Source organism: Scophthalmus maximus, chromosome 8 (assembly GCF_022379125.1).
Source record: "Scophthalmus maximus strain ysfricsl-2021 chromosome 8, ASM2237912v1, whole genome shotgun sequence".
In the NCBI taxonomy this organism is placed as follows: Eukaryota; Metazoa; Chordata; class Actinopteri; order Pleuronectiformes; family Scophthalmidae; genus Scophthalmus; species Scophthalmus maximus.
The window spans coordinates 16210001-16234806 of NC_061522.1; the positions used below are offsets into that span (position 1 = coordinate 16210001).

Consider the following 24806-nt stretch of genomic DNA (forward strand, 5'->3'; position numbering starts at 1 on the left):
ATAATGGCTATTACAGTGTATATATTATGTATATGACTGCTGTGCTGTTGCCGAGACACTGATCAAACCACTATTTACGATTTTGAAAGGTAGCCGGCAAAGTTAACATAAATACAGGTGGATGTCAACACCGCATCAGTTTCTAAAACTTCAGATAAGGTTTGCATCCCTGGATGGATCCTCGAATGGGCCCATCAGGCCTGTCAACGTTTCTTGTTCGAAAGTAAATCAAATGACGACAAAACAACTGCAAGGAGAAACAAAATGGCCACAAAGAGACACCAAACCACAAATATCATCGCCCCCGTTCTTTTTTAGTCTTGGAGTCTTGCTACTGTGAAGAAGGGGCTGGGGTCTATTTTTCTCATTTTCAACTAGCAGATATTCATAAATCTATTACATATTTTTTTCTGTCTGAAGACCCTCTTAAATTCTAATACTTGTTTCAAACAACAGATGAACTTGAGGAATGTCTTGGAACTTGGTTTATTCGGAAACATCTGCAGCACCGTCCAATCAAAGGCCCCTCAGCTATGCAAACAGGAAGTCACCGTACAGTCCGTGCGCAAGTTGTGATATAAGCTGTTTTCAGACATTCTAGCTCCAGAAAATGTCTGGACCAAAGGAACGTAGCAGGAGATTGTCCGAGTCAGATGCCTTCACACCAGCCGGAATATTTCCGGAAACATTTTGTGGTGTCTCGACGGAGCATGCAGGAGGCAGGACATGATGATAGCTTTTTTGTTTACAGTCATTCACACGCCAACGTGCTCATTGTAAATCTTCCAGAGATTTAACTTCTGTATTCTCACGTGGGCTCACTCTGACATTTTCTGGAAATTTTTGCAAGGGGCTGGCAGGAAAAGTTCTTGAAAAATTCTGGAGCAACATGTGTGTGGACAACTGCATTCTCACATGGGAATTTTCAGGAAAATGTCAGTGCACGTCTGAAAGCGGCTATGATGACAGTTTAAGGCATCAAACAAATTGAGCCAAACTCTCAGTCCTTTGTAAATGTTGATGTGACTGCATTTGACGTGTAAACCGCACGTACAAGGAGAAAAATATTTCTATCAGTGTGTGGTTCATTTTTTGTAATTGGAGGCAAAGAGTAATATTTTGAAATATGTTGAGTCTACATCATTAAACAAAAGAGTGATCAGATGTCAGGTGATATCTGCCAAACATATCACCTCCTGGACTCAGGTCAGGTACTGACAGGCTGACAAAAATTTACTGCTGGTTCTTATAAGTATTATATTATATCATATATATATATATATTATATTATGTGTTCAAGTATTCAACTGCTCATCTCTGCCTATTAACTCGTTCGTAAGGTGCAACCTGTGATGCATGAATCTCCACTCGATGGGCACTTGTGTTAGGACTATCATGAGTCATGTGCACCAGGCCCTTGTTGTCCTTGTCTACACACTAAAATGCGAGGCTGGTGTTTTATGATTTATGCAACATTGATGAGACAACTTTGGTAAGATACCTAATTCAAGTAAAAAAAACACAACAACACCAGCTTTGTGGACAGAGAGGAGAAGGAGTTTTTAAAAAATGCTCTTATAGGATATAGACAGAGAGAGAGAGAGATAGAGCGCTGGATAGGAGGGAAGGGGAGGGAGGAGTGGGGGGGGGGGGTGTCTTTGATCTCACTGCATGTCTGCCATGCTGTTTTCCTTCAAGGCTTCCTGGTAAGTTTCAGTAGACACCAGCGGGTTCGCTCTCTGGGATCGGACGCTAATGGATCAGTTAAAGGGCCTATTCTTTATGGCGGGGCTAAGTGTTATCATCTGGGGTTAAAGACACTGACCATGGAGCAAACTCCTGCCAGATAGCAGCTCCTCTGGGGGATTACAGTAGGACCTTTGCCAAAGTAAGGAGCCAATTGAGGGAAAGTGGTTCTCATTCTTTGTTTTGTTTTGGTTCACTTATCTCACTTATACATCTTTCCCTTCTATCTCATTTTTTCTCCCTTCTCTCCCTCTCGCTCCCTCTCTTTGTTCCTTTCTCTTGTTCTATCTGCAGACACACATGTGAGTGGAATACCTTCCTAAAGCTCCCCGAATGCTGTTTGAAACCATTTGTCAGTTGCGCAAGACAGAGAGCTGACGATGGATTCCAGAGGTCGAGGTGACCCCTTTCATACAGCGGTTTATCCGTGGGACCTGTCCGGGCCGACTGCCTCGAATACGACACAGGGCCCGTCAGATAAGGATCACAAAGACAGAGACGTGCCTCCTGAAGTGATCCCTCTCCGCCTGTGTTTTTGTTTAACGAGCTGGATTGACAACTCATAGACTCCCTCTAATTGAATGTGATAGATCCAGTCATTAAGTTAATTGGCAGCTGGTTTCGATCGCGGCCTGTCACACTCACTCAGGGATTTTATGGCATCATTTTTCTTTTTGCAGTCGAAGCGCAGACCCGAAGTGAATACCAGGTCTGTGTGAGCGGACCGGACCCTTTCGGGTGGTGACTTTTCCTCACGTCACCCTGTTAGCGGCACGTGTTGGGCCAACGTGTCGCTGCTGACGCAAAAGGTGACACTGATCTGTCAGTCAGGCACAGGCCGTTTACAGCTTCTATTGATGTCTTGTGTTAGTTTTGCAAACCTATAGTCCATAATTTTTCACATGAAAGTAGAGAGGCGGAAGAAAATACAACCAAATAAAGTATGGCAATATAGTCTAAAAGGTAAGTCTGGTGAAATTTCTTTTATTGTCAGCAAATACCACAAACAACAATACATTTCTTATTTCTCTGTTGTCCTCCAGTCATCCTGCTTCCATTACAATTCACTGGACCACCACGATGTGTATTGAAGCGACAACCTTGGATCCTCTTGGGGCTCGGTGGATTTGTTCATCTACAATAGTTTTATTAGCCCCTGGATATGATTCCTGATTCAAAGAAGAGACTCGCTGCTGCAGTTTGGTAAAATTACATCACTTTTAAATTCATAATTAAGTTGTTGGCAACTTTATTTAAATATTTTTAACATCTTCAGTGTTTTTTTTTTGCCATGGTACAATATACCTACAAGCTGGTAGAATTTTGTTTTGTAGTCCCCATGAAAACAGTTGACTGTGAATTCTGTGGAGACTGTTTCTAGATGAAAGAAATTCAACTTGAAGAGAATAGTTGTTGTTTTTTCTAATTAGTGTCCACCTACATTTTATTGCGGTGACAAAAAAACCCTCAGACTCCTGAGACACAGGAAAGACAAATAAAACGTAGACAAACAAAGCAACTACACACGCACACACACGCACGCGCACACACACACACACACACACTCACACTGGCTCGAAGCCAACCACCATGTGTGTACTTGTACGTGTCAGTCAGAAAGCTTTGCTGTGTGTGTGAACCGAAAAAGCTCTGCGACTAGATGACGGGACCTGTCATAAAATAGCCAATAACACGTGTTTCAAATTGGCCATTGGTTATAGATTGGTTTACAAGGCTGGCTGGTTATTGGCCTAGTGGCATTCCCCCGTGTTGATAAAGCACCAGGGAGTTGTGGGTCAATTACTTTGCCACAGCAGAAATTCCTGCAGACGGCCAATTAAAGCCGCTGGCCTGTAGTCGTGAAGCACCCTCTTCCTGTTGATGGCTCACACAGTTATTCTGAGCCCCGGGCAGCTCCTCGCTCTGCTGGTGTAAAACCTTATTCTAAGTCTTGCGCTATTACGAGAGCGCTTTAGGATGTTTCCATAGTTAGCTGAAATGACTGGGGGGAAAAAAGAGTCGAAGCACGTGTATTCGTGAGTGGCTTGCAGACGGGTGATCCGGTGCAATGCGGCGATTGGGTTTCTTCGTCTGAGCTTTTAAGTCGCTGTCGAGCATTGGCAAAAAGATAAACACAACATATGAAAAATAAACAAAATCAAAAAGGGTTCAAATGAGTTCATCTGTTCAAAGGCGCAATCCATCCCGAGATGATTGGGGTGTGGGCCAAGGTGGTGCAGAGTGTAGACAAAAGACGACAGCAGATGATTGCAGGGAATCGGTTTTCCATTCTGCTCTGCCTGCCTTGTCAGGGTGGCCCCTTCTGCGACGAGGACGATGCACTTTTATCTTTTTCCCTGGGCTTCTGAGTCAAAAAAAAGAAATTCATATAACAAAATTGCTCCCCGTCACAAGCTTTTATTGTGAGGTCTTTTGTTCACGTACGGCTGCAAATTGTTGTTTTTCTGACGTGATGCAAACGGAGCATAACAGTAAACACTGGTCCATTGTGGCATGTCAACAGAGGTTTGGGGATCATCTCTTTGTGAAGGGCAGGAGGAGCATCAGTGTGTGTGTGTGTGTGTGTGTGTGTGTGACACACACAGTGTACTGTACAAGTAGGCACTGAGCTCTTGTTTTTTTTTTTTCCTTAATCATTGCCAAAATTAAAGTTGACCAGAAGAAAAACCCCTCCCACACTCTCACACTGTGCATTTTTTTCATGTCAGGTCCATATGTTGACCAAAACACAAACACCACCGTCACAATCATCCATTCTGCACAAAGTGTCGAACTTCAGCGATGAACCTGCACTTAGTCACAACCATATAATCGTATCAGATTCAGTCACACACCTACGAGGGGCCCGCCTGTGTCCGGCTGTGTGCCAGGGGCCTCAAATAAAGAAGAGAGCTGGTTCGCGGGATCTCTATCATGCCCGCAGCTATGACTACATGCACAACCACTTATGATCACTTATAACAAATCTATAGACACTGCGGGTGTCAGCTGATCCATGCCAACAGGCACAAGAAGCGGCACCCCGGGAGAATCCCCCTTTAAAACCCAATTATCCCGTGGAGCCGGTGTCGTTTCAAAGGCCAACAGTAGATGATGTTGGCCCCCGATAAGGGACACATGTGTTCCATCACTCTTAATTGAAGCAGGGTTTCCTGAAAAAGAAACAGCCCCGGAGCAATATGACAAAACAAACAGATTTAAGGACATAACAACTGTATTTGTAATAGGAAAGTTTTTCACAGTGCATGGAAATTGTTTCTTCTGAGGCATAATTCTTAAAAAGGAGATTTTCTCATAGTCAGGCACACTGCATTATATGTATATGCAACAATTTAGTCCCTTTTTTTTTACTGGACATCGTTGTGTCTTGGAGAGCACACCATGACGATAGGTTTCCAAACCTTCCCCAATTTGATTACAGGTCTGCAAAAACCTCAAACAATGCCGTGGCAAGCATGTCACTTATGGTCCCGAGCCAAAGTCCATCTCTGTGTCTCTATTTTTTCCTTCTCCTCTATTTCTTTTCATCCTTATGATCTGAAGTCAAGAATAAAGACTTGAGTCATGTGTTTTAACGGGAAACACACAGAACAAATTTACAGCAAAAAAAACAAAAACGAGCCGTGCTGCATGGAGGCAAAATCCTCATGTAAACAAAAAAGCAGCATATAGTGGCCTTACTTTTGGGTAATGTTACTGAAATCCCTTCTCAGCAATTTGATCATTTTTGTGTTTGGATGCACATTTAAAGGTTCCCATTTAGAAGTCATTGAACAAAAGGCAAGTGAGTAAAGAAAGACTCCAAAATGTGTTTTTTCTTAGTTTTATAGGTAAAACAAAACAAAACACAGAAGCCCTCTGGATCTGGTTCATAACGCTGCTGCCAGTCTGCTCCCATGATCTGTAGGATGTATTTAGCATTTGCAATTTCTCATTTATGGGGATATTATAACCTCCCTGGCACCGTGCCCTGTTTTTGGAATCCCTCCCTTTAATGTTAAATCATGTGGACATTAAAGTCTTTCCCTGACTTACAAGACATGACATCTCTGGAAACATACAACCCAGGTCAAAGATGGAGCTCGTTAAGGGATTGCACACAACCACAAATTCACAGAGAGAAAAGGGGATAAAGAGAAAAAAAAAGAAAAATGTTTAGTTAACTCAGACTTCAGCCGTCGGGGGGAAGCTTGGCTTTGTAACTGGCCGCTGGAGATGAGAGACAAAGACAGTTTTGTGCAGACTGCTCAATAAGGCTCCCCCATCTTACCCAGTTTATCACAGGAAAATGATGTTTGTTATCGGCAATGGCTTTTTACAAGCACCACAAGCAACTAGGGGATATGACCGTAAGGAGATAAAACCTCAAAATAATGCATGCTCTACTTCTTCCCCCTCTGATGCTAAATTAAGGCCAGGTTTTTTTCTTAAAAAGGTCAAATATGATTAAAAGCTGGCGCAGCTATTAGATCACAAACTGCTTTCCCCTGTTTTCCCCCTGGCACCGAACTGGTGCAACATTGTCTCTTCTTTTTTTCCCCCTTTTTTTTAAATCAAGCGTACCATCTCTTTACCTCATCACTGAGGTATTCATAATCCAGCTCCAATCCTCGCTTAATACAGTTTCATAAAACACGCACGATGCACATCGTTCGTGCGCTGATTCTCACGTCCAGAGTACAAAGGAATCTCAAATTGAGTTTGTGTAGTCTTCGCAGTGTCGACAGCCAACAGCCAGCCAGGCATAACTGCAGCTAACTATTGGTCTCATTAACTGCAGTTTGTGTCCAATTAAACCGAGCCAGGGAGACACTTAATGACCCCACAGACGAGCAAATTACAGAGTTAATATTGTGATCTTTAATTACTCTTTACTAGCTGCCTTCAGATTTTGGAAAAGTTATTTCAAAGTCCCGTTTTTTCCAAAGGATTCTAATAGGCCAGGCTATAGCTGCAAGAAACAAGTTTACACATCCCATAACTGGTCAATAATCCCCTTCGCTTCATTTGGAACACTTTTCTTTTTTCTCTCTCTCACTCTCGGCTAAATTGCCCAACATCATGATGCAATTTGGGTTTTTTAATCACCGTTTTAGCAGTTACAGTGTGGCTGTCCGATTTCCTGCAACAAAAGTGTGTAGCGCCATTAGCGCAAGTAATTCCCCACAGCAGGCCTCCAGTTGTGCATGTGATCGGACAAGGGGAAAACAACGGGCTTCATAATGGAAAACCTGAGCTAATGTCCTTGATTGTCCACCTTGTTGTGGTTGTTTCTGGGGCAATTACATTCTTGAGACATTATGGGAGAGAAATGCCCGCAGATGGGGTATAATCCCTTGGCCCGGTTGCTCCGTGGAGTGTGCGTGCGTGTGTGTGCAGGCTCATGCTGAATTTCAGGTGTGTTTAGCGTTATAGCGCAGCTCATATGGAATACTGAAACGTGCGACGGTCCCTCAAGATTTCCTAAATGGGTCTGGCGGAGTGCTGGAAAGTTAGCTCAAGGTCAGCGTTGAGTCATGGAGCGGATGGCAGACCGCTGGGGAGTGTGGTGCAGTGCTGGGATAGTTTGCTACTGTGTCATCGTTACACTAAGAGATGTCAAGGCTGCGCTTTTTAAGTGCTCCCACAAAGAATCCCCTATTCTCTCTGCACAAGTCATTTTGTGGACAACCACGCACCTACAGTAAAGTGTATTTTTACACGTTCACAGTGCCATATGCCTGACAACGTGGTCGCTAACCTCACAGTTTTGGCTCGCTGCACATTTCAGTCCAGTGCTGAAGTCAAACAAGCAAAGCCACGCAGCGGGTCAGATATTGAAAATGGTGCACTTACAGAGTGAAAAGCAAAACAGACAGAATTCTTTGTCCTGTTTTAAACTTTGTCCTATATAAACGTACCGGGGCCGGGGTGATATCTGATAAAATAGATCAAAATTACATTATTGGCTTTTATAGCCCACTGAAAACATAGCCCAAAGGTATGCTATTTGGCAGAGAGCAGCTCGTAATATATCTAAGAATTGTTACCATCTGGCTTGACTGCAGGGAACGCTACTCTCTTAAAAACCTCAAAGTCAAAATGATACAAGGAAAACGCGGCATTCATAAGCAGGTTGGCTTTTTATGGACGCCTGTCCACATCGATTTGGCTCCACAGTGTCTTGAAGACAACTTGGGCTATTTAGAACCGGTTTTTGGTTCCTTCTAAAAGCGGGTTCCTCCATCTCCCACTGACACCAAATACAGTTTTGTATATATCATTTTTAAAATGTGTTATTTTCTCTCGAAAAAGTGACTTGCAGCCTTTTAGTCACAGAGTTCCGCAGAGATAAGGTGGAAAACAAAGCTCTGTTATCAGCTTTGAATTTGTCTGGTTGATTTCATCAGTGCAACCTTCCAAAAAAACACAAACACAATAACAATATGCAACATCTCTCTTGTGTCTGACAAGAACATTGTATCCACCGACATTTTACCCCCTTCTTTTTCTGAGCTGCACTCTTCTAATCGCGCTCCTGTACACAGTTTCAGCCTCCATTACCTTATTATGAGATTACAATGTCAATGTGCTCAGAATTGTGACAATTACAGTAAGTGGGGGAGTAATTTTCAGCATTAAATGGGGTCTTTGTGTAGCATGTTGCTGTTTATTTCCGTGGCCTGTCATCGGTTGAAAGAGGGCATTCTGGCAACCAGTCAAATACACGCTCCCTTGAATAATAAGACAGGCAGGTACACAGATACATGTGTATACAGCAGCATGTAAAGGTAGACTTTTCTTATTCATGGTAGCTACGCTGACAGGCTGCTGTGGAGCACGCATCATCCCTGTGCCTGTGTGTGTGTGTGTGTGTGTGTGTGTGTGTGTGTGTGAGCGCTCAGGCCTGTGGCATATGAAACATGAGTCCCTGTTTAGCAGTGTGAACCATGGGGGAGAGGGAAGGGGTAGGCTGTTTTCTCAATGCCTCCTTGACCTGTCACTATTGATGATGTGTGTGTGCGCGTGTGAGTGCGTGCGTGCGTGCGTTAGCGTGTGTGCGCGCGTGTGTGTGTGTGTTCGTGTTCGAGTGCGCGAGTGTGTGAGAATCCAGCAGACATCTACAGGGGGACAGCCACCCCCCTTCGCCCTTCTCCCCTCCCCTGCTGCCGATATCCTCTCATGCCACCATCACCATCACCCCCTCTCCCTCCCCACCTCTCTGCCCCCTCCCCTCCCCTCTCCTGGCGCCCCGGTATGAGAGAGAAAGCTGTTGTTAATAAAAAGTTTTCAAAGAATGGGATGAAAAGGGAGGTGAAATTGAGCGGCCCTGGCCATATTATTTCTTCTCCGTATGGGAGCTGGCCTCTCGCGGTCTCTCCGACGCTCTCGGACCGGGAGGGGGTCGCTGGCTCGGTGACCATTACTGCCCCAGGGCCAAAGCAAATGATTTGCCTCTCTGAGGCTTCAAAGGGGAGCAATTACACTTAAGTAACCAAATGAATAGATAGCCCAGCTTGGCAGCAGTTTAGGGGAAACAGTGGAGGCCTTTGAGGGAAGAGGCACCACACCTCAGGAGTAATATGTAACAGCTCACATCACAGGGGGAAAAAAGAGAAGAAGAAAATAAACAAGAGGTTATTCTGCCACTGATGTCGGAGAGGAAAAGGTGCTGAAACATGCCCAAACCAAAACAACAACAACAACATCATCCAGAGTGGTTGACCGACGCAGCCCATACTTTTTAAAGTAATTGTGGCCTTATAGAAATACACACTGAACCACTGACCACTTTGGCATGCATAGCACATAAACACATATTGTATACAAGATTGTAGTGTGACAAATTTGAAAGAGATTAGGTATCAAAATGGTGTATTTAATTGTTTTTCAGCCACTGCTACTGTATTACACAGATTTGTTTTTGTTCATAGGCTGAGATGCGCGCCAGAAAAGGTCCTGCCACCAATACGCCTTTGTTCCTGTGATGCTCGTGGATCTTGTAATTGCTGTAGACACAAATGCAAAGACAAAATATGTGGTCATCGTGCATCCCAACGAGCTTGAGAAAACGTTGCCGAAACAAGATATCAATCACGCCGGTGCTGAATGGAACTGCATGTGTAACACAATGAATAACATTATTTGCAATCTTGAGAGCCGTGAATTGCATTTCCGTGAGTGGCACACACATAGAAGTCAACCTCTCCCCGCTGATAAAAGACTTGAAGAAGGCCCCATTGAGTGAAGTGGAGACTGGGAGTTTGGTAGGGGAGCTCACCTGTGGAGAGGAGTCTATAGCTGCATAGAAGGCCCAACAGCTGCCAGGGTTGTAAGTCTAGGCACCTAGCAGAGCTGCAGAATGGGAAATGCAATGCTCTCTTTCAGTGCACTGCCACTTAGTAACAGAAGGCATGTGCCAAACTTGCAGAATGAGAATGAAAACTCCCCCTTCGGAGTTCACTAAATATCAGCAGCGACTCTCCTTTTTTTTTTAATCCCCTCCCCTCTTGTGCCCCCTCCCCTCCGTCTCTTTTCTCCCTCTCCTTTAGTCTATTATAATTCCTCCATAAAAGAACAATGGTTGCCTGAAAGACTCCCAAACCACAGAGATATACCAACAATCGGCAGGGAGAAGAAAAAGGGGGGGGGGTACTCGGCTGAAGTGTGGAAGCCATCAATTACCGAGGGCCTAAAGTTAACATCCCAGCAGGATATGTGCATTAGAATGCAGATATGGGCAGGCCATGGGCAGCAGATGCCGAGCGGAGCGGTCAAAAGAGCAGCCCCAGCTCAAGGGAGGACATATGCAATGTGGGAGACTCTCGCCTCTGCTGCCTCGCCACGCAACCTGCAGAAGAATAGAAAATTAAATTGAATGATGATTGTAGCAGCGGCTCGAAAGGGCCATTGTGGGGAAGTGACTGGAATTATGGGTTTGAAATGTGACAAACAACTGACATGTCACATAAAGGATGCCAATGCTCATGGCTGAGGTGCCGTCTCAATAAATCTTCACATCAGCGGATGGGACTGCCGCGGACCTGGGGTTCGCCGCTGCAACAAGTGGCCCTGTCGCCTCCAGCCGGCTCAAAAATGCGCCGTGATTCCTCCACATGCGCTGCTCTAACAGGATTTTCCCCTTCTCACCGCATCTCTCCATTCTGGCCGCTCAGCAAGACTCAGCCCTCTGGGCTTCCTTGCGCTGCTAATTTACACTATAGCCTGCAGGCTACCTTCACAGTCAGAACACTGCAATTGTATTTTCAGGCTCATTAGGCAATGGCACAAAAAAGGGGAGCCCTTACCCCCCGTGTACTTTCCCGTCCACGCTCTGTTCAGCAGGAGAGAAAGGCGAGCACAGAGTGGAGATGAAAGGTGGGAGAATGAAACGGAGCAAAGTGCTAAATTACAGTTGTGAGGCTCTATCAGCTTGTCTGTGTTTAGTACATCAGTTTGTTTGGGAGTCGGCGGAGGAGGAGGAGGAGGAGGAGGAAGAGGAGGAGGAGAGCCCGCACAGTCCGCACACTCACTCTTCTGAGAACCAATCCGGCTGCTCGGCAGCAGCCCTATTCAGGATCGACCCATGCTTGTTTATTTGAAAGAGACCCCGCTTTTTTAACTTCCCACCCTCTCCATTGTTCGGCCGCTCATGGGGAGGACTTTGAAATTGTAATCTCAGGACATTCAAAGACGCACATTTGTTTTGACCTTTGGTGCATGCAATAACATTATTACTATAAGATAAGCACTGCCGGTTTGCTCTCATCCATTGTGACATGTGTACGACGAGGTGGATTAAAACACGAGGGCGGAAACGGCATGGCAGTTTTTTGTGGTCATAAAAATAATTAAAGGAAGTTTTGCTCTGACGCAATTTCTGCGTTATGGCTGGAACAAGTTCTTGAAAAAAAGAAAAAAAAACTGTCTAAAACTTTTGGACATGTGAGATCAGGATTTGGCCTCATGATAAAAAGTATATCATGTGAAACTAGTTTTTCGTCATTATAATAATGTTAAATCTTCAAATCCCTTAATTTACTAATGATCAGTTGGTGGAATCTGACAGTGGGAGTACTGTAAATGTGCCTGTGTTCAACCATATGGGTTGAATGATCATCTAGGTTGCAGTGTCATGTAAGACAGTATTATCAAATAAGACAAAATAAGAAAATTGGTTGCAACAAATCTTTTCTCACATATTTGAAATACCGACTAATATATTTTTATGACGTGAAGAAGATAATGTCTCATATAATGTGAACCAAATTGCTGTAATTTATATTGCCGAGATTTTAAGTCTGCAGTAAAAGAGAAAATTGATGCTGCTGCTGCTTTGGGTTTTTTTTTTTTTTTTTTTTATCAAATACACTGCATCACAGCTTTGGCTGCTATGAGAGCGTATGAGATTGTGGCGACATTCTTCGGTTTGTGAATGAGACCACAGAGTAGCCACACAAAGTTCCTCATCCCCAGCTCGCAACCTAACTCGCCCACTCACATTGTCTCTAGACTTTCCTCAAGAATGTGGATTTCTATGGCCGACGGCAAGCCAGACGCAATTGCCAAATGCATTGTCACCTCTTGTGGTTTTTCTTCTGAACAATTTCTACTGGCAGCCGAGTTCAGGAGAGAAACGCTCTCAACGAAAACATCTGGTTTTTTGAAGACGCAAGAGAGCGTAACGCTGCGGAAGATATCATTTAGAAATGTAGTCACCTGTATATTAGCAAATCATTGATCTTAGCTTGAGTGATTGCAAAATGCAAATTCCGCCACGTCCGACAAATGAAATAAACCTTGTTGTGTTTCGGTTTGAGTGAGAAACAGCAGACAGCGTCCTCTGCTTGTTTTTTTTACAGTCCAGAAGAGAAGCCATGATGGAGGCAATTTGCCTCATTCGCTTCAGCGTGGCAAGAGTATTTCCCTCATTACTCGGCATTCAAACACAGAGCACTCTGATGCCGCAAGAGGAAGTGGCTTTGGCAGAAAATGTCAACCCGGCGTTTAAGTGCAGGATTGAAGCCAGTCTGATGTGGAGGGGATCAACTTGTTAAGTCAAATGAAAGGTCAAAGATATTTTTCCACAGTACAGAGCAAAACCAAAGAGCTGCTATTTAGACTGCTGTTAAATGGAGAGCGGCGTGCAGGTCACCTTATGTGGGGAAGGCGGACGAGTCAAGGTGTGGACACAGACAGGAAATTAAAGTAATACATGGTGAGATGGATAGTTATCCACTTCTAAAGTCCCCTGTATAAAACTTGAGCAACTTCACCAAAAAAAAATTGTTCTTCCTTTGGCAGATTTCAGACTACGTGAATGTGACATGACAATTATTGCTGAGAAGAGTGAGCACACTTGTTCCCTATCTTCTCTGCACTCATGTCATGTCAGCAAAGTGTCCATCTGACCGAGGCCTGCAGCTACAGCTCTTTGTGCCACTGTCGACACATCTCACAGGGATTGGGTTCCACAGCTCGCTCCCTGCCCCTAAATGATGTGTTTGTGTCAGAGGCCATACACACATTGTTGATGGAAGGCGGACGGACGCCACCTCACCCCCTCAAAGTCTGAGTTCATGAGCCTCGACTCATTTGGGGATGGACTGGATCCTCTTCGGACCCATCGGAAACAAATACGTGACATGAGAACCACTTTGAGAGCATGTGGATTTTTTTTTTCTCACATCAGCTTGTCGTGCCACCACTTCGCCCATGCTCTTTATGAACTGTCTGAGTGGTTTCATCAATGCTTGGGAGTACTGGCTCCCGCACATGCACGTGAAAAGGTTTACGTTTCTGGTGCCAGCTGAGGGGAATGTGCTTCCCAGCGCACTCGCACCGACCTTGAAGGACAGATCTGCTTTCAAACTCACTAACGCCTTCTGACACAGTTCACTCGCCTGCATGCTGTTACAGAAATGTCTTTTGGGGTAGGGGAGAGGGGGCCCGAGGCTAAATACACCGGACCAAACACCAGGGGAGGAGAGGTAACTGTACTTGTGTAGATTTATCTCAGGGTGTACCTGTATCGGATGAATGTACGAGTCTGTGCACTCCGCAGGGCCGACTCTCATCCCCGATTCGGCACAACACCGTGGAGAAGAGATAGAGGGAAGGGGTACGCGATCGCTGGGATTTAAACCCAAACCAGCTGGGTGACGAGAGGCCCCCGCTGCGTGAGGGCCGGCTTTGTCGGATAGGAAATGAAGGAGCGGGGCTGAACATCAGGATTTAGTCAAGCAAAAGTTGTGCCTCTTACTTGATGAGATGTAAATTGTCCTCTGCACCTGAAGGGCTGTCAAGAAGCCAGCCATCACTGATCTCAATGAAAAATTGTATCAGTGTAATCGTTTCATTTTGTTGTTTTATTAGAAAACAGCAGCTAATTGAACTAATTTGGGTATAGGATTATCAAATGCAGCTAGAAGGGCTGTTAAACAAACCCAATTACTTGTGGTTACTGCACAATGTGTTCATTATTCATTTTTTCATCCAATTAAGTAATTAGGCAAAAGGGGGCTAATAAAGTAATTTGGTGGAGTAAATTGGAGATGTTTGGTTCTCGGACTGAGGATAATGTTGATGATCATGAGGATATCAGTGGGGTCTTGTGCTAACATACAGTATAAAATGTGATTTCACAGACATTCAAGGAGCATAATCTTTTATTGTGAATCAGATTTGATAGGATTTCTCTTTGCAAAGCAGTGAGGTTCTTGGAAGGAAATAATGTGACAGTGATGTAGCAACTAAATGAACTTAAACCAGTGGTGGACAGTAATTAAGTTTGATCTTCTCAATCACTCAAACAAGTACACATCTTCTGTTAATTTACTTTTATTGAGTATTTTCAATTTTTGAGCAACTATATACTTCAACATCGCTACACCTTTATAGGTAAATATTGTACTTTTTACAAACAAAATTAGTCACTGTGCGCTTTACACAGTAAAACTTCTTTCTTTTTTACAAAACATATGATCAAAATATGATTATTCATTATAAAGTTAACCATCTAATAGGTTCATTTGAACAACTACACAAGTAAAAGCTGCTTTTTAAAAAATATTATAATGTTATAGATATGATAATGATACAATTTCTGCACAATGATAACTTTTGCTTTTGATATTTTTAACTTGATTTTGCTCAGACGTGTATTTCCTGATATTTTGAATGCAGGGAGTTTAACCAATATTTAATTTGATATCCATATCCATTTCATATACCGTTTAGCTGTGCGCAATAATCGCAGATCTAGATAAAAAAAGAATCTTTCAAATAAATAAAAAAAAAACCTCACCTGAATTATTTACAGACTTTCCCTCTATATGTTTCTGAAGCCCAGAGTCCATGTGGCGCGTAAAACGTTCAATTATCTCTACATGTGTCATTGTAATAATAATGATGATATATATCTCGAAATGAAGTAGATTGACTGTCGTGGATTTCAGCCTAGACGTGAAACAGTTAACTGTCAGCAGCTCCACGCAGTGGACTATGAAATATCTGGAGGACAATTGGTTAAGTGGAGTTAACCGTTGCCTTTTTCTCCCCGAGGTATCTTCCTTTTTGATCCTGCCGAGCCTGGCGCCTCGCGAAACACAACTTGTCTGGCTTATTAAATAGTATGACCTGGAGAAAGAAAACGCCTGTTGCTTCTCGACTGAGGCCATTGTGAGGCGAGAGGGGCTCATGACAGGCCTTAAATTGCAGTAATGCTGTGTGACCAACACTCATACCTAATCAATTTCTATCCTGGCTGCGCACGTTCTTCTTTTCTTTTTTCTTTTTCTTTTTCAGTTTATTTTTTTTTATTTTTTTTTATTTTACTGACTCAACCTGTTTTTACATTTTAACACGACATTAACATAGACAAGCCTTCACCACTCTTTACTTCTCCGTCGTCTTTGATAAGGCATCACTTTGATATTGACACGACTCTCTAATTCCTGCTCAGCTTTACAGTAGGTGGAGAATTCAGCGAACAGTAGGCCATCTTAAGGATGGAGTGCCCGCCTATAATGGATGTAAACGGTCAAGAGAATCCTCCCCACTGGTTAATTGCGCTAAAATTGGTCTGAGCTACTTTGTGAGGGGCATCAATGGCCCCACGCCGCATGGGGTCTGTATGATTAACTTCTCCTTCCTTTCAAAGGCCTCTTGATGTTCCCTTGGAAGGCAGCGGGCCAATCAAAACCGCACTCACAGACGTCACGAGGCCAACTTGACGAGCTGATTGGAGCGGGCGGGGAGCGGGGGGGGCGCAGCCCTTGTCCTTTTATAGACGACCCCGTCCGGCGCGTTAAAGCTACCGGGCACCGCTGACAGCGCGCAGAGACGCACACACACCTATTGGACACTGAACACCTCCGCAGACTCCCACATTCTCCTGAACGGGCCGCACGGAGGTGCATGGCCCCATTCCCCTGTATCGCGATGAATCCTGCGCAGCGGTCGCCGTCCCGGGACGCCAAACAGCTCAATCAAAAAGAGGAGACGGACACGGAGGGAGAGGAGCTTCAGCCCAAAGACATGACCACCGAGAAAGGATACAAAGTGCAGCGGAGCAGCCTCCCGTTTAGCGTCGAGTCGTTGATCTCCAAGAAGACCACCTGTCGGACTTCTTATCCCCCCTCAGATTTGGCCCTGGTGCTGCCCAAGCCCGCGGCGGCGCAGGGCGCGCAGTTCTCTCCAAGGACTTTTTACGCGGACAGTAAGGTCGCCGCGGAGAGCTCGCAGGGGGTTTCCAGCAGCTCCAGCGAAGACAGCCCGCAGTTTTGCGAGAAGGATCAGAGCACTTGGTTCCAGACGTCCTCCTTTTCTACTCCTCCTCGTAAGTCCACCCCTCCGCTGTTACCGGAGTTGAGCGAGCTCTCGAAGAAGGACGCGATGAATTCATCTTTCTTCTTCAGGCAATAATAGAGGCTGCAGGACAATCTACATGTTTTGAGTCTATCTTTATAAAATCCCCACGTCGTCTCACAGTAATGCCAAAGTTTATGTCTAACAAATTGCTGACAAATGTCCATAGCGCTGTGACACTGTGCGTGTGAGGCGCCTGTTTGGATGCGGCACTGTTTCTTTACCAGATGTTTTTCTTGTGTTCTTAGTCTGTGTAATTGTTGGTATTTTAAGTCGATCGATGCAGACAACATAAGAAGCAAATCATTTATATTAAAAAAATTAAAAATCCGACGATAGTGTTTTAAACCATCAAGTGATCAGTGCAGGTTGACGAGCAGCAGCATTTGTGTCCAAAGACCCAGTCGAGCCTATTTATTGGTTCTGCATCATATTGTGTTGTGCGTCTATTCCTCCAGGCTCACATGTTGACCTCGGCTGTTTTTCTTTGTCATTTTGTTTCCCCCGACAGGCAGCACAAGTCCAACTGCGTGTACTCTAAGGAAACACAAAAACAACAGGAAACCTCGCACGCCCTTCACTACCTCCCAGCTGCTGGCGCTGGAGCGCAAGTTTCGCCAGAAGCAGTACCTCTCCATCGCCGAGAGAGCCGAGTTCTCCAACTCGCTCAACCTGACGGAGACCCAGGTGAAGATCTGGTTCCAAAACAGGAGGGCCAAAGCCAAGAGACTGCAGGAGGCCGAGCTGGAAAAGTACAAACTGGTCTCCAAGCCCGTGCTGCCCGCCTTCGCGCTGCCGTTCCCTATCGGGGCGCACATGGGCTCTCCAACGTGGGGCCCGTCAAACGCCTTCCCGAGGCCCAGTCTGCCGGTCCCGGGACTGTTCAGTGGACCCGTCACTTATGGGATGTACTATTTGTCATAGTATTCCTGTGTGCGTGTGCGTGTGTGTTTTTAAGAGAGAGAAAAATGATGCCTTCTATTTGCAATTACGCGCATGACGACGGTGCGTCTTTAATATCTTGGAAATCAAGGTTTATTCTTTTTATTTTGGAGTTTAAAGACACTGTTTTCCTAACCTCCAGGAGTGAAGAACCATTACACCCTGACACACGTTTGTGCGTAATCGAACCGAGTGCGTTCACTCGCCCTCCTCATTTTTTTTTGTAAGACGGTGTCGAGTGCTGTGGCTTGTGGATTCACGGTGAGGCAACATCCCAAATGTAAATGTCAGGTTTTTACACGACTCGCCTTAAGAACCTCTCCGTGCGCACCGTGCTCCGCCGCAGCCCGTGAAGGGTGGACATGTAAAGTCAGTATTCTACTGAATGCTCCAAAGCGACAGAAAAAAAGTACTTAATCGGTGTCAGTGCCTTAAGACCAGTGGATCACTTGAAGTTTCTCCTGCTCATTCAGCACTGACCGTTTCCCCCGGATAAAGCTGCGGTCTCCCAGAGTTGCTGTTTGAATGTCTGTGTTCCCTCTCAGTGGTCCCGGTCACAATGTCTCACAGGGCTATTCTGTAAACGTGGAGAAAAAATATATATTTTAGAAAACACATGTATTAGATTTGTTTTGTTGTTTTCCCTCAACGAGGCCTTTGTGGGAGAAGTGATAGATGTTCTTTGGGGAATGTTGCTGTACATGTGTAGTGTTCCTGAAGCCCTGCAGCCTCGCGTAAAGAGCAGCAGGGAGAAGTGGTATTTATTGAATATCTTTGTATCTGTACTGTGTACATACATCACTCTATATAAATGTTCAGTTACTTGTAAAGACTGATTTTAGAAAATAAACATTATACAAGGTCTGAAAGTGTCATTGTTTTTTCCTATATGAATAATAAACCAATATGTGGATGCCACTTATGAATGTGTGGGGCAGCGTGGGAGTTTATATGCAGTGATCTGTAAGAGACATGGTTTTGATTTAAATACATTTAGATAAGATACTTGAGGTTAGATAATTGTAATCTGGTGACAATTTTTAAATTTGTTTTTTAACGTTTTATTCTTCTTTTTTTTTTAAAAGAAAAGAAAAAGCTATTTGCTTGGTAAACATGCCCAAAGTCAACCATTGCCTTAAAACCTCCGGTCGTAACTTAATTTACTCACTTATTGTAATCTAATTAGAAAATGGCCCAATTATTATTTTTTCCAGTGGTGTGCGCTCTTGTTATTATATCAGTATATATCAGTGGTGTCTTTTCACAGGTTTATTCAAAAATCTACTAATAAACTACTAATAATCTACTAATACAGTAATGTCAGGAAACCACAAGCGAAACATTCTTGTCCTCTTTGGGACAGCATTCTTTCTAGATTTCAGCAAGTGAAATTAATCCAGCAGCACTCATATGTGTTGAAAACCAACGCACTCATGTTTTATCCCAAAGAACAAAACAACAGAAACTTTGAGCCGACACGAATATCGGTCCGGTTAAATAATAAGAAATTAAAAGGTACAAAAAAAATAGCATGATGAAATATTATCATTATATTCACGATGAAATTGATATTTACCCTATGTCTGTATCAGCTGGATATAGGCTGACATTTCAGAAATATCTTGAGATGAGCAAAAAAATCAACAGCTCAATTAAACTGGGTGAAAGCATTTTTTGATGGTATTGCCCAATTTATATTAATACACTTTTCGTATATTGGTGTGAATTACATTTCTCCATGTGTGCTAAGGTATATATATATTTATATATATATATATATATATATATATATATATATATATATATATATAAAGGGCTACGTTATGATTGTTCTTAAATCTAATTTTCTTATTTTTATGTCGTTGCCCTTACTCTGTCCCCATGTTCTTCAGGCTCCTTCCAAACCAAACTCCACATCACATGCTTCGTGATTTATTTTTCGGGAGTGTTTGCACCGTTATATCACATTAAAGCAGTCAGTGACAGACAGGTACGGGCCTATTGGCCTCTTGAGACACACGGTGCCGAGCGCGGACATAAAGTCAGAATCATAGCTGCACATGCAGCCTTCTGTGTGATGTCAGAGCGTAGGTGCTCCGTGTGTCCTGCAGAGGGCGGTGGCGGGCTGGCTGCTGGCTGCTGTTCCGGTCACAGACGAAGAAAAAGGCACTTCCGCTGTTCCGTCCTGTCACACAGACGACACTTTCGGCGAGGTGAGTACGCTAAACGCAGCGGGTTGTTGAATGAAAGAACGCGTGATAAAAACGGCCCATACAACGAGTTGTTCTCTCTGCACACCTAACACCGCGAAGGAGGTAGACATGTGAACTGTGCGCTCTCGCGGTGTCACGAAACCGTCGCCTTACGGACGGATTAATCTGACCTTGGCTAGCAAGCTAACCGAGCTAGCGTCCGTTAGCTGGTTCTGCAGAGGTCTTGATGAACAATGTATCAGAGCACCAGGCGTCACTCATTACTTTCAGACAGATTCGTTTTTTTACTGTATTATATTCTCAGTTAGTCTTAACCAACAAGCCCCAGCAGTCAGGCGGTCTTTATGCGTATTTTAATATGATGAAGTGTCTGCACTGTTGTAATGATCGGTTTAACACCTTTAATAGTGTCATCTCTTAGGACGAAGACACTGAAGTCAGACAGCACACAATGCATTGAGTTACCAATTTAAAAATAAAAGACACATCAGAGCGGATTCAATTTGAGGTGAACCTGTCTTTTGGCTGTCTAGGCTAGGCTAACTGCAGGCCCCAGTGTCTTTATAAAATGGTGACATTTTCTTTATGTTACCATTGTGTCAACAGCATATACAAATTGTTCCATCCGTATTAAAAAAAACACAGTATAAACATGATGTACATACAAAGGTACTCCAACCTGTCACTCAATGCACATATGGTCAATGAAAGGCTGAAGGAACAACGCTCACGTATAACCTTGGCCACATAGTCTCATTCAGGTGCTTTAGGTGCTGTTGGATTTCAGCACATTAAACTAAGAGGTGCGTCTAATATCAAGGCAACCCCTTATTAATATGAAAGGGGAGGACATGTCAGTGTAATCCTGTAAAGTGAATCAGATACTACAAAATCATCATCATAGTTGAATTTAAACCTCCCTACAACATTGAGTGTAAAAGAAAAAAAACCTGGCAGCATTTTTGAAGTCTACCTATCAGCCAAATGTAACCTGGATGAGTTTGCTGTGTTTCTTTTCCTAACACAATTTTCCTCTGCCCCTCAGACAGTCAGAATGGCAGGCCGTCGCGTAGCCCTGAAGGCCGTTGATTGGGTGGCTTTTGCCGAGCGGGTTCCTCCCAACCAGAGGAGCATGTTCAATGCACTGAAGACTCGCACCGATGCCATCGCTGCCAAGTAAGTCACACACCATCTACATGCTTTACAAAGAATCCATTCACATAGGTTAGCTTTTTGCCTTTTTGACATGGAAATTTAGTTTCCACTTTTAATAACGCAAATGGTTTTCTGCTGTTCAGCAAGACAACATTAATCTGAGGACAGCTGGAAAGGAACCTGATGTGAAGTTATCTTGCATGCAATCAGCTCCAGATCCCAAGTTGCTGTTGCTCACCTGGCACAGAGGCTTTCTCAGATGCTAGAACAAAATCATAAGACCACCTCCACACTAGGAGTTGGTATTTTACACTGTAATGTTTATTCAGTGTGGATGTAATTTTTTTTGTAGTTCCACATCAGGGCTAGTGACAGTATTTAATTATTGGTAGATTGCTAGAATTTTTTTTAGGAAGTAGTTTAACTGAATTTATCAAATGTCCACCCAGATGACTTTAAAAGCAGGAGACACTAACTGGTCAATCAGTCTGCCTGCCCATTTATTCTTTGGTTCTTTCGTGCATTTTATCAGATTCTCACTGTCGGTAAACTGCATTGGGTGATTAAGTGGTCTCTCTGAAAATATGTGTAAAGCTTGCCTTCAGTTCTCTGAACCATTAGGTTCTGCCATTGTGTCCATCTTTTATTCTGTTATCAACTCAGGAACACATTTGCTCAGTATATTAAACTTTTAGTTAACTTCCTCTTCTCTGGTTACACTAGACTAAACTCTCTGCCGGAGACTCCTGCAACCATTGACTGGAGTCTCTACAGGAGCACAGTGGCTAAAGCTGGGATGGTTGAAGAGTTTGAGAAGAAGGTGAGTTCAGACACGATGAGAGGATTATTAAGTAGCTGGCAAGGCAGAGGTCAAGAAGGCAACTTCTGACATGACATGGCAACTTTATCTTAGATGGTTGGTGGCATTTTTTTTATGGCAGCATCCAGTTGCTCTGAGACTTTACTAAATATTGGAATGATATTCCTGAATCCAAATCAAAGGTAAATATAGTGTAGAAAGAAACACCCGGAATCCATCATAGAGGCTTGATTCAGACAAAACTGACTGATAAATCTTCGGACAACTTTGATGGTATTGGTGCTTGTGAGTAACCGTGGCAAGCGAACTACAGCTTGATTTCCCTAGCTATCAGTCTGCAAGACGTGGGATGCCCTCTGCAACAATAATTGATCTCATTCCATGGTTATTTCATGAGTTTCATTATTTGTTGGTTTGCCTGTCAGTGGTAACTCGTATGTTTGTCCTACTCACAGTTCAAAGCCCTGCAGATCCCAGAGCCTGTTGACACACTGACTAGCACCATCAACGTGCAAGAGGCTGAGGCTGTAAGTAATCACATCAAACTAATTAACTAATCATTACCTGAATTTCAGCTTTAACCTAAGAAAATGAGTTGTCTTGACTTTTGTGTCAAACAAAACCTGGCAGTCATACTATATGTATATTTTTGTAACTACTGAAGGAATTGTAAATGTACATAAGTTGTCCAAAGATGACAAAACCTGCCCAACACAAAAAAAAGATGATTACATGGAGACACGGAGATCCCACCGCTGGGAAAAAGACTGCCGTGATATCTAGATATTCAAATTGTATTTGTTGTTGTTTTTTTTGTTTTTAGACCTAAATATTATACTTATCTCTAACAGAACAAAAGTGCATCAACCTATGTGGAAGCATCGAAGGCCCGCGTGGCTCAGTATGAGCAAGAGGTGAGATTATAAATGCAGCAGTTGCTTAAGTACCTTGTGGATATTTAAAAGAAAATTGCATAAAAACAGACTGCTATTTGTGTCTCTCATTCTGTTCCGTTTCTTGTGCTTTTAGCTGAACAAGTTGAGGAACATGATCCCCTTTGATCAGATGACCATTGAAGACCTCAACGAAGTCTTCCCCGAGACCAAGTTGGACAAGGTCAAATATCCCTACTGGCCCCACAAGCCCATTGCTGATATGTAACCCCGTTACTAGACTCTCACCTCACAATAAATGATATGTATTTTAAAGAGAAATGTCTGATGACCTAATTATTTGATGATTGTTTTGAACAGAGTGTGTATCTGAGTAACAGTGGGTTTGTGATATTATAGGTAGTACCCACTACGCTGCTGTAGTTTTACTTTGGTTAACTTAGAAACGTATGAAAACAACTTTATATTTTTTAACTTTTTGACACACTACATTATGTTATCTTTAATTGACGTTCCTCATGTTTTATCTGGGGTCCTGTACTACGGAAGCAAGTTCAACATACCCGGGATATGTTTTCTGTATCTGGTTTGACTTAACCTAACATTGACCATCCTGGATAACCTGTACTATGAAGATGGATATCAGCCGTCTCAGTAAACCCTGTTTTCTCCTATCCGGTAACGAGCGCGTTCATGTGGAAGATGTGGAGTCGTTAATTACAAACAACATCATCAAGACAATAAATAAGGGTTTTAATATGATACGAAAAGAAACGCTGATGTGTTCAGGTCAATTTGGTTTAAGTGACATGTAAAAGTGACATACTACTAAGTGAAATGAAAATAATAAGATCAAGCAACTGATATAGAAGATAACCACTAGAAATATTTTTCAAAATTTAGTCAGCCTGAAATATTTAAATAAGCACAGGAATTTACCAAGTTTACTGTTTGAGTGATTATATCTTTTCTTTTGTCTGACGATGATCAAACTATTATGATGAGAAGCTGAAGTGATTGTCAGACTGAAATAGAGGAGAGAAGAATCATGAGAAATATTAATTGCGTGTGGATCATTGTTCTAATAAAAGAGGTGTTACACATCTCGTGTTGTTTAGAGCTGCAGCAGTGATAGAATAAAACAAAATCTGTATTGAATTCAAATAAAGCTCTAATATTAATGAGACTATTGATTCAATGTGATAAACTCTCCCTCCATTTATTAGAAATTGGTTTAAAACCAGAGTGTCGGAACCATCCAAGGTCGACTGAACACCAGCGATGAGGTTGTTAAACGATGGTACATGCACCTGTTAAAGCCACAAGCCTGTGTGTTATCAACGTTGTTTTAAGAAAAACCTGTTTTATATGCGATGTCATTGAAAAGTATTACACTACCCACAATCCTAAAGTGTAACATTGACGGATCTGATTGGCTGGAAGTCGTTGGAAAGGCATTACCAATGGTTTATGGGATGAGTAGTTCCTTCAAGCTTATTATGTGTATTATGTACACAAACCTTTGCCATTTTTTTCCATTTTCAAAATTTGTTTTGCTGAGAATAAAATGTTATATGGTAAAGATTCATCTTTTGGTATTGGCTTGGATCAAAGCTTAAAACTCTTTATTTTATGAATCGTCGAGTGAGTGAATCGGAAATTCACTCTCACTTTTAGAACCGGAGCCGTTCTAAAAGTGGGCGGTCAGTGTTGCGCTTTTTTTATCTGATGGGTTGGTTAGTAACAGATTACATGTAATCTGGAATACGTAATCAGGTTACAAAAAATATATCACTATAATCAAACCAGAATACATTTGAATTTTTAAAAAAAATATGGCAATTTGAAAATCACGATTAAAGAAATATAGGAAAACCAATGCTATTGGCTCATGAAAAGGCATGACATACATTTGGAAGGAGTTCCAGCTGCTCTGTCTCTTTACCCACTAGAGGGCACTACTGATTTTCGTGTAGATGTTAAGAACAGCGTATGTTTGTAAGGCTAACTGGATTTCTAAATGCTGGCTGCTCTACAGTATGACAACACTATAATACTAGTATGGTTGTCCGGTCATCTGATTGGTCAGTAGTTGGACTACTAACTGGCTTTGATCACTTCTCTCGAATTTAACGCCGTTCATCCCAAGTTACTATAGTGGTCTTCCCA

The 24806-nt window shown here is 43.0% G+C and overlaps 2 protein-coding genes across 5 annotated transcripts; both read left to right on the forward strand.

Annotated features, from left to right (window-relative positions):
* Positions 1-1689: 1689 nt before the first annotated feature.
* Positions 1690-18420, forward strand: LOC118312858 (homeobox protein MSH-C-like). 4 transcript variants are annotated; one of them, XM_035637854.2, is made up of 6 exons: positions 1713-1888; positions 2041-2048; positions 2427-2555; positions 2790-2949; positions 15908-16585; positions 17126-18420. In XM_035637854.2, exons 5-6 carry the CDS (start codon positions 16165-16167, stop codon positions 17536-17538), a joined length of 834 nt encoding a protein of 277 aa, XP_035493747.1. In that variant the 5' UTR covers positions 1713-1888; positions 2041-2048; positions 2427-2555; positions 2790-2949; positions 15908-16164; the 3' UTR covers positions 17539-18420. The 4 variants fall into 4 exon arrangements, with proteins under 4 accessions (XP_035493749.1, XP_035493747.1, XP_035493748.1 ...); XM_035637856.2 differs by lacking the exon at positions 1713-1888 and adding an exon at positions 1690-1706 and having other exon boundaries at positions 2041-2555; XM_035637855.2 differs by having other exon boundaries at positions 2041-2709.
* Positions 18421-19628: 1208 nt separating this feature from the next.
* atp5pd (ATP synthase peripheral stalk subunit d) lies at positions 19629-22958 on the forward strand. Its single transcript, XM_035637858.1, has 6 exons — positions 19629-19769; positions 20815-20945; positions 21648-21744; positions 22200-22271; positions 22596-22658; positions 22774-22958. The coding sequence occupies exons 2-6, from the start codon at positions 20824-20826 to the stop codon at positions 22903-22905; spliced, it is 486 nt and encodes a 161-aa protein (XP_035493751.1). The 5' UTR covers positions 19629-19769; positions 20815-20823; the 3' UTR covers positions 22906-22958.
* Positions 22959-24806: the final 1848 nt, after the last annotated feature.

Excerpts from the sequence above, each read along its gene's own strand:
- LOC118312858 (XM_035637856.2), top strand. The coding sequence starts at position 16,165 with ATGGCCCCATTCCCCTGTATCGCGATGAATCCTGCGCAGCGGTCGCCG. Across the intron at positions 16,586-17,125 it reads CTCCTTTTCTACTCCTCCTC|GCAGCACAAGTCCAACTGCG; the intron begins GTAAGTCCACCC and ends TTCCCCCGACAG.
- atp5pd (XM_035637858.1), top strand. The coding sequence starts at position 20,824 with ATGGCAGGCCGTCGCGTAGCCCTGAAGGCCGTTGATTGGGTGGCTTTT. Across the intron at positions 21,745-22,199 it reads TTGAAGAGTTTGAGAAGAAG|TTCAAAGCCCTGCAGATCCC; the intron begins GTGAGTTCAGAC and ends TCCTACTCACAG. Across the intron at positions 22,659-22,773 it reads TGGCTCAGTATGAGCAAGAG|CTGAACAAGTTGAGGAACAT; the intron begins GTGAGATTATAA and ends TTGTGCTTTTAG.